A 9439-nucleotide genomic window follows, 5' to 3' on the forward strand; every position below is an offset into this window, starting at 1 on the left:
CTTGGCCCGCGGGTTGCGGGCCTTAACCGGCCAGACCCGCTCCTTCGCGGACTATCTTTTTTGTAGCCTTAATCCATCACACATCGGGCCGGGTGCGGGTCAGCCCGCGGGCTTCGGCCCACTTTGACAGTACTATTAATTAGAGGTGTGCAAAATTTGGTAAATTTTCGGTTAACCGACCGATCCGACAAAGTTCGGTTAACCGTTTTTTAACCGAATTTTTTCGGTTCAGTTAATGGTTAAAGGCTTTTTAAAATTTCGGTTAATGGTTAATTCGGTTTGAAACTTCGGTTAACCAAATTAACCGAACGGTTAACCGAAATTTTAAATGTACATATAATATCTAATCTAATATGTAAAATCGCTATAAATTTGTAGTGTTATTATGGTAATGTTTTTGTATATTTTCTTATGGATTTATTATTATATGTATTATTTTAATTGGATTTATTATTATAGGTATTATTTTTAGAATTTAAAACTTTAGCTTAAAAAAGTTCGTTTAATCGTTAACTGGCCGATTAACCGAAAAAAACTTTGGTTCGGTTAATTCAGTAACACAAAGTTTGGTTCGATTAACGGTTAAAATTTTAAAAATTTCGGTTAATCGATTGAACACCCCTAACTAATGAGATTCAATCTTGAGTCCGTCGACCTCATTATGATGTGTGTTACTTCTACTAGGTACAAGGTGTTGGTGAATGGAGACTTCATGGAGTGATGGAGACCATTGTTCCTACCCGAGGTCTAAGACAGGGTGATCCAGTCTCACCATACCTCTTCATTATTTGTGTCCAAGGGCTCTCCTTTTTTATCATACAAGCTGTTCGAAGGTGAAGTTAGTCTGCCTACTATTCTTTAAAGCAACAGAGTTAGAAGCTAGTAAAGTGTAGAGTGTTCTTGATACATATCAACTAATTTCAGGCCAAACAGTAAACTACTCAAAGTCATGCATTATTATTAGCCGTAATACTTCAGACTGTAACGGCTACCCTTGGGGTAAGATTGGCACCAAACATATGAAGATATTTGGGCTTTCCTATCGGAGTTGGCAGAAACAAAAAAGAAGTGTTCTCTTTTGTTGAGTCCCAAATCAGAAAAAATGATAGTTTGGGTTTAAATTTAGACTATTCTTATTCTGGTTGTGTAATAGAGGGGTGTTGTAGTTTGGCTAGGCACTTTGAGTCAATGTCCTACCATTTTATCCGCAGATCAGCGAATGTGTTGACCCATACTCTTGCACACGCAACTAATTCAGAAGCTAGTTCCTTAGACATATTACGATTCCTACATGTATTCAATACCTTTTCCCGATTACTTAATATATTAGTCATGTTTTGATTTAAAAAAAAAAAAAATAGACGATCACTAAGAAATATTGTTGATCACATTTAATTAGACACATAGTTTTAGTGAATGAATATCTTCTATAATAAAAAAGCCAGAAGAACCGCATTAAATGCAGTTCCCGCCCATGAACAAACGGCGTAGTTTTGGATATAGAAACAGTATAAGCGGGAATGGCGAAACAGTGCAGTTTTGGAAATAACAACGTTATTAAAGGACATCTTCTAATATAATACATCTTCAGAAAGGAAACATAATTAATTCAAATACTAGGCTTTGTGGGGCACACGTCTGTAAACAAAATCATTCCCTTTTCATCGGAAAGGGAATCGTTGCCGACGGTTCAACATCCCAGGTATGCATTCACCGGGAAGGCCAAAACGTCCATTAAAACGCAGACATATATATTACAGGTTAGTGAACCATCACGAATAAATGCAATATACAAACGGCAAATCAAATCAAATTCAAGGTGATATCCTATTTGCATTAGAACTTCAGGAACATGGGGATGTATTGTCTGTTGAATGAGTTGACGACGTTTAAGAGGAGGAGTGCTGTCAAGGTTCGAGTGGTTAGATCCTACACTGTAATGGAAAGGAGGGGCTCATCCGAGATCAAGAGTAAAGAGCTGGTTCTGCACGACGAAGAGGTATCTTTCATCTTCCAATTTTCTGCAAAAACGTAATTATTTAGTATTTTGATCGTATCATAATTTTATTTTTATATATTTGTTAACTGTTGCTATGTACAGGCAACTGTAATACATGCCTGTATACCAAAGGATGTTCTACCAAAATTCCCCGAAAGGTTTTTAGAAGGGAGTGTCTATTGTTTCAAAAACTTTTATGTTGTTGCAAATTGGCATACGTACAAGACTAGCATGCACGAGTTCATGCTGCAGTTCAATCATGAGACTATCATGAAAGAATCTAGGTCTGAAAATTTCCCTTACCACATGTACAGACCCATACCCTTCCATACTTTGAAAAGTAATCCAGCAATAGATGTCAAGCAATTGATTGGTAAGATCCTTTAGCTCTAAATATGCAGTTCTGTTTACCAATACTGTTTTAGACTATCTCTAAATACTTCATGTCAATATAGTTCATTTTTTCTGACTGTCTGCTGTTTTAGCCCTAAATATGCAGTTCTATTTACCAATACTGTTTTAGACTATCTCTAAATACTTCATGTCAATATAGTTCATTTTTTCTTACTGTCTGCTGTTTTTTTTTTTTTTTACTTTTTGTTAGATGTAATTGGCCGTATTGTTGAAATACGTGCTCCCCAAGAGAAAACAATCTCTGGTCACAGTACTGTTCTAATCGACTTTGTTCTGGAAGATGCTATGTAAGTCAAAATACTCATAGCCCTTGATTTCATTACTATTTCATTTAAACTAACAATATGTTAACTGTATTCAACTAGGGGTAATCGTTTGAACTGTACCTTTTGGGATGACCATGTAGCCAAACTGGAACCACTCTGCCGATCTGCTTCGAAGGACCCTGTGGTTGTGTTGATCCAATTCTGTAGAATCAAAGTGTAACATGACTTGGAAAAATGGAGTTCTAAGGTATAAACTTAGGCTTAGGGCTGTTGACATGAAGGGTACTGCTGCCTTTATTTTGTGGGATAGAGAGTGCATGGAACTAATAGGAACATCTGCCACTGACTTATACGAGAGGAATAAGAATGTAAGTATCCTTAAATTTCTTTTTCCATTTTATAATATTTTCCTTAATTATAAAGAATTTTCTAATTAATCTTCTAATACAGTTAATGTTTTTATTTGTAAAATACAGACTGCAGGTCCCATAAAGGAAATCACAGGATTAGTTGGCAAGATAATGTTATTTAGAATTTCTGCAAATACAGACCAATTTATCAATCGGTCGTATGCCTTTCCAGTTTTAAGGATTAACAATGACAGCAAGTTCGTTGAACAGTATTGCAAGGAGCTGTTTGCTGCTCATGACAAGGAAGTTAACTCTACGGTACAATTAAGTGATGGTGACGATGAATTCCTACAGGTAAACGAAGCTTCATTTTTTTTCTAATGAATTAATAGAAACAAATGAATACCTGAGAATATTTACCCGTGTTTATACATTTTCAGGGATTTGACAGTGATGAAGGAGAGAGCCCGATAGCTATGCTGCCACCTATGAAGAATGCTGAAGCCTCTGATGGAGCCGTCAAGAGATGCCTGCTGGATCAGTTCTCTTCCTCCAAGGGGTGCAAGAAATTGAAGGACAGTAAACTCAAGATGGAGAAGATTAATTGAAAAGATCTTTTATAATGAACATGGATTGACTATGACTCTGTTAAAAAAACTTGATGTTTTGCTTGCATTTACTTTTTAAGTAGACAATTGGATCTTTTGCTGTTTTTATGTTCTGTTACTGTTTTCTAATTGCTGTGTATTCAACTGCTTGGATGTCACTCTTTACATTTGAATTCAAACTATACTGTATGTTCTTTTGTGGTTTTTTTTTTTTTTTTTTTTTGCAGGTTAGTTGACAACTATGAGTGCTTGAAAGTGATGCAAAGAACACAAAATTAAATGAAGTCCACACAGAAAAGTGAATTGTTACCAGGATGTTCTGCAATAACTCCAGTGCCAGATGCGGTTTCCTAAACCATTGCCACAGCTTCCTCATCTAGAGATTTATGTATAGTTTCACTGCTCCAATTGTAGTAATAGGTATTCATGTAAACTTTTAAGTACTGTAATTGTAGTAAAATAGTGTATTCGTAAATAGTAATAGTTACAAGTTGGAAAGAAAATCCAGTCAGAAAACTGACTTCATAATACAGTGAACACCTTTTCTTCTTTATACTACAATATTTATTTTACACTTTAATTTTTGGTAATACAGTGTTGCTCAAATAAAGACTGTATTATCACCCATGCTGCTTGACATAATAGTAGACCTTTTCTTCATAAAATGCAACTAAATGGGAAGAAATGGTTTTATAATTTTATAATGGTTAATGACATTTACTGTTAATCAAAATTAAAATGTGAAGTCTAACACTTACAATTTGTACTTTGCATCACCATGATAATCACCAATTAAAGTATGTTGATCCCAATTAAGTTGACAGTTATTAATTATGTGATTGTCTGAAATTAAAAGATTTGAGGTTAAAATTTCGAATAATGAGTAGCATAATAGACTAAATGCTTAGAGGATACCAAACAGAGACCCTTACCATTACAATTCTTATGTATTTCTATGGGTATGATTGTATTAAAGCAATGAAGTTTCAAGCTATAAGTGATGATGAGAAGAACAGTACTTATGGGTATAACTATCAGTTATGCATTTCAAATAATGTATTCTTTAAATATACTTAACGTGTGAGACCCTTAAGACAAGAAATCTTATAATTAGTTAAATAGTAACACTCTCAACTTTAAATAAAAAAAGTTTTTGACACAGTACAATACTTAGGTGCAAAATGCAATATTTCATAACATATTAGCAAGTATATAACCATACTTAAGTCTAAATATACAACTCAGAGTACATATTCAATTTCCTAAGTTGTTTCAAGCCAATGCAGCTTGCAGTTCATCGTAGGCAACTGCCAAATATATTTTGAATATTGCATCAGAATGAGAATTCATCATTTGCATAAACTAGAAAATAGATGTTAGCCAATCCATTAAATATTATAACAATATAAAGTACCAATCACCTATACTAAGCTTTGGAAGCAAGATGGCAATTAGCAAATACTAATACTCCGTAATAAGGTACTGATAAGAAGGAAAAAATGCAGGAGTGTTTGAGTAAAAACATAATATAGTCATTTCAAAAATTTTTACATTAGATTTAGAAGAAAGAAAGAAGGTTACTCAATATCCTTATAGTTCTATTGAAATTTGGTTTGACTTGATATCAAAACTTCCAACTTCAGCTCCTCCACGGCTTCGCCTACAATCCTCAAATCTGTTATGTCCGGCTGAAAACAACAAAATATGGTATTAATACTATATTGCTTTTAAAAATATACACATTATCAACATGTAAAGGTCAGATTAATAATTTTCAACGTGCAGGTTAAAGGGTAACTAAAAAAAATTAAAATCATCAGTACATTATGTATTAATTCTAAGATGCCTGTTACATTTTAATTCAACAACTACATCTTATTTCATTTTTGTTCTGGGTCTGTTGCATTCCTAATTATTAATCACTATGCTTTTTGCCTTAATGATGGTAGTGTCTTTTGGTATTCCAAGATGAAACTACACATTATCTAATCTGTCAAAAAGCATCCTTCATATTAACATCCCAATATCAAGTTCAGCTACAACACTACATCTATCACAAAGCAGAGTGTTTTTAAAATTGGGGAATGCAAATATGAGGCAGATTACCAAATCAGCAGTCATAGGCAGCAAAAGGAAAATTCATCCACAGAACAAAGGTATTCTACAGTAATCTTAGATCTGTACTGCATTTCCTTATATATTATAAACTGAATACCTTCAATTCATGATATTAATTTACCTGTAGTATTCACTCGCATGTACAGTTCATCAAATTGATATAGAAAATTAAAATTTGCCTAATAAGAGTAACGAAATTTTTTTCAGAATTACGTATTCCTTAAACGTAAATCTTGGAATTTAAGCATAATGTAATAAGGTGTTCAGCAAGCGGTATGGATATTCAAAGCTTAGATTAGCAAAAACTGCAGATGTAATAATCCCATTTTCATTCGATAAACTTACCTGATTAGATCCACTAACCCTAGCTCGATTATATCCAGTTTCTACTAGCTCGATTAATCCCAGCTAAAACCTGTTTACACAAAAAAACTTACAAAATTAGGATTACAATTAATTTTTTGAGTAAGTACCAGTAACCCTAGCTCGATTGATTAGATCCAGAAAATAGTAGATGAGATCCTTGGCTTCTACTCATGAAAACCAGAGAATGACATATCCGAGTGTGGATTGCGCCAGATATAGGTTGTAGAATATTTCGATCGACGAAATTGAAGCTCATACAGCTCAAATTTGGTTGGTTCCATCTATCTGAAAATCGACTTCGTATCCAACATCCACCAAATGGAAAGAGCACGAAATTGGAACTGATACAGCTCCAATTGTGTTTGTTCCATCGATGTGAGGATCGATTTGGTAACCAACAAAGACAAAATGGAAAGAGCACTCTGTATTTCCCTCTTGCAAAACTCCACTCGCAGATACACCTGTTGCCCACTTCTGGATCCTTCGTCTATATTTAGCTAATAAATCTTTTTTTTTCTGGATCCTTCGTCTATATTTAGCTAATAAATCTTTTTTTTTATTTTTGGTCTTAAAATGGCTTTTTAATAAACATTATTATATTATTTAACTTATTAATTTGAAACACATGTTTTGTCTAATTCATATATACGTTTACGTATATATATAAATCAAATAGTATTAAATAATGTAGTTTTAGTTATAATTATTGTAGAGATTCGTGTATATATGTTACACAATCAAAGTAGTAATTTCTGTATGTAAATGAATTATTCGTAACAACACATTAACGTCCGGACTGTGTATTATACTTCCGAGCCTTAATTATAGTATATTTTTGTAATATTGCAGAGAACACAAGCAGTTCAGGAACAACGGATACTAATATCAACACCCCAAACAATGGAAAAGTCTTACTCACACAAGTTTCGTGTATATCCGGTGTTTTTATTAATTCAACGAACTCACCTTTGAACATCCTAACTAATGGTAAGTGCTTATATATTTTCATGTATTATGACAATTATTTTTGGTATGTTTTATACTAAACGATTGCAATTTTCCAGGTGGTAACTTAATCAAATCAAGTATTACTTGCATCAATAACACATCTCAAACGTCACCTAATTTAAAAGGTATGTGGAAAAAAATGTTTGATTTCAAGTATTATTACACATGGAAGAATGTTTAACTAACTGAGCGATAGGTGTTGTTAAGAATTCTATTTTATGTTCGTCCATTATGATCTAATCAATTTTAATGGATACTACATTTTTTTGTGCAGGTTTTGTTTGTAGGAAAAAACAAAAAGTACCGTTACACGATTTGTCTAATGGTTAGTTATAAATGTTGAGTAAATGATTATAAAATAATCATTACATTTTATCGTCGACATCATTTGACATTTCTTTGTTATGTTCGTAGTGGATGCCACGGCAGAACGAGGTGATCGAAGGTCATATACCGAAATTGTAAACAAAACCACACAGCACAACAGCGCCGGACCGTTGCTGAATCATGTTACAGCATCACTTGACCTGACAATGACGGATGTCACGCACGGTACGTTTTTTGCATTATGATACGATACTATTTATTAGGAAATCAAATCCCGTGACAATGATACAAAATCCTATTAGTTAGTGTTCCATACTATTTTTCCATTATAATGATATGCTTTAAATATTAGTGATAATTAAAAAACACATTTAAAGCTGTATAACAATTTTGTCTAATTAAAATATGCGGATAACAAAGAATGTTTATTTCCAATAACGCAAAAAAGAGCATCCGAATATATTAGGTCTTAGCGCATCTTTTAATTATTTATCATGTAGTCACTTTGTCACAAGTTTGTACCATGTCCTTTACTTTATGATATAACAAATGATACCGCTGTTTTGCATCCAATAACGCATTTCATTTCTAAACAGTTCACTGCGGTGTCACCCATGTCAATCATGGAATTGAAGACAATTTAGTTGTTAGAAATCTAGCTCAAGAGTTCCAACAAGTAGACAACAATCATGAACAAATGTCAAGCCCGTGCATTACTGGTAAGTTTTTCAAACTAATAACGATTTTTCATTCGAGGGCATCCTTTATTTTATTTTATTTTTTAATTTAAAAACTCCTTTATTTTATTTGTTAATTCAATTCAAATCAATTGTTTTTAGTTCAATTTTGCATTATGATACGATACTATTTATTAGGAAATCAAATTCCGTGACAATGATACAAAATCCTATTAGTTACTATACTATTTTCCCATTATAATGATATGCTTTAAATATTAGTGATGTTTAAAAAACACATTTAAAGTTGTATAACAATTTTGTCTAATTAAAAGATGCGGATAACAAAGAATGTTTATTTCCAATAACGCAAAAAAGAGGATCCAAATATATTAGGTCTTAGCGCATCTTATAATTATTTCATGTCTTATATTAGGTCTTAGCGCATCTTATAATGATAATTATTTCCAATAACGCAAAAAAGAGGATCCAAATATATTACGTCTTAGCGCATCTTATAATTATTTCATGTCTTATATTAGGTCTTAGCGCATCTTATAATTATAATTATTTAGGATGTAGCACAAAAGAGGATCCAAATATATTAGGTCTTAGCGCATCTTATAATTATTTACCATGTTGTCACTTTGTCACAAGTTTGTACCATGTCTTTACTTTATGATATAACAAATGATACCGCTATTTTGCATCCAATAACGCATTTCATTTCTAAACAGTGCAATGCGGTGACACCCATGTCAATCATGGAATGGAAGACAATTTAGTTGTTCGAAATCTAGCGCAAGAGTTCCAACAAGTAGACAACAATCATGAACAAATGTCAAACCCGTGCATTATTGGTAAGTTTTTCAAACTTATAACGATTTTTCAATTGAGGGCATCCTTTATTTTATTTGTTTTTTTTATTTGAAAATTCATTTATTTTATTTCTTAATTCAATTCAAATCAATTGTTTTTAGTTCATTTATCAATAGCAATGCTAGGTACCCATGAACCCAAATTTAATTTTGTTCATCACAATTTCCTTGGGTTAATTGTGTCATTTTGCAAACAGATTCACAAATCTTCCTAAATGACCAACGTACATCTCAAACAATACCAATACGGTCAAATATATCAAAACAATGCATTGAACCACAAAAAGAGTTGGGTCTAACACCAACACCAAATATTGGTATGTTATTCTAATTGCAAGTTTCTAATGCAGCTATTATCATTGTATTAAATTTTATGTAATCATATTGACATATATATCTAAATTGCTTACATTTATGTAGTTGCATAC

General features: G+C 32.7%; 2 protein-coding genes across 2 annotated transcripts; both read left to right on the forward strand.

Moving 5' to 3' along the window:
• The first annotated feature begins 1539 nt into the window (after positions 1 to 1539).
• On the forward strand, positions 1540 to 2899 carry LOC116020376. The gene is made up of 4 exons (XM_031260851.1): positions 1540 to 1999; positions 2102 to 2372; positions 2604 to 2700; positions 2779 to 2899. The coding sequence occupies exons 1-4, from the start codon at positions 1853 to 1855 to the stop codon at positions 2897 to 2899; spliced, it is 636 nt and encodes a 211-aa protein (XP_031116711.1). The 5' UTR covers positions 1540 to 1852.
• Positions 2900 to 2910: 11 nt separating this feature from the next.
• Positions 2911 to 3802, forward strand: LOC116021126. The gene is made up of 3 exons (XM_031261737.1): positions 2911 to 3047; positions 3156 to 3383; positions 3470 to 3802. The coding sequence occupies exons 1-3, from the start codon at positions 2955 to 2957 to the stop codon at positions 3635 to 3637; spliced, it is 489 nt and encodes a 162-aa protein (XP_031117597.1). The 5' UTR covers positions 2911 to 2954; the 3' UTR covers positions 3638 to 3802.
• Positions 3803 to 9439: the final 5637 nt, after the last annotated feature.

The sequence above is a fragment of the Ipomoea triloba genome, chromosome 5, assembly GCF_003576645.1.
Source record: "Ipomoea triloba cultivar NCNSP0323 chromosome 5, ASM357664v1".
Taxonomy (NCBI): Eukaryota; Viridiplantae; Streptophyta; class Magnoliopsida; order Solanales; family Convolvulaceae; genus Ipomoea; species Ipomoea triloba.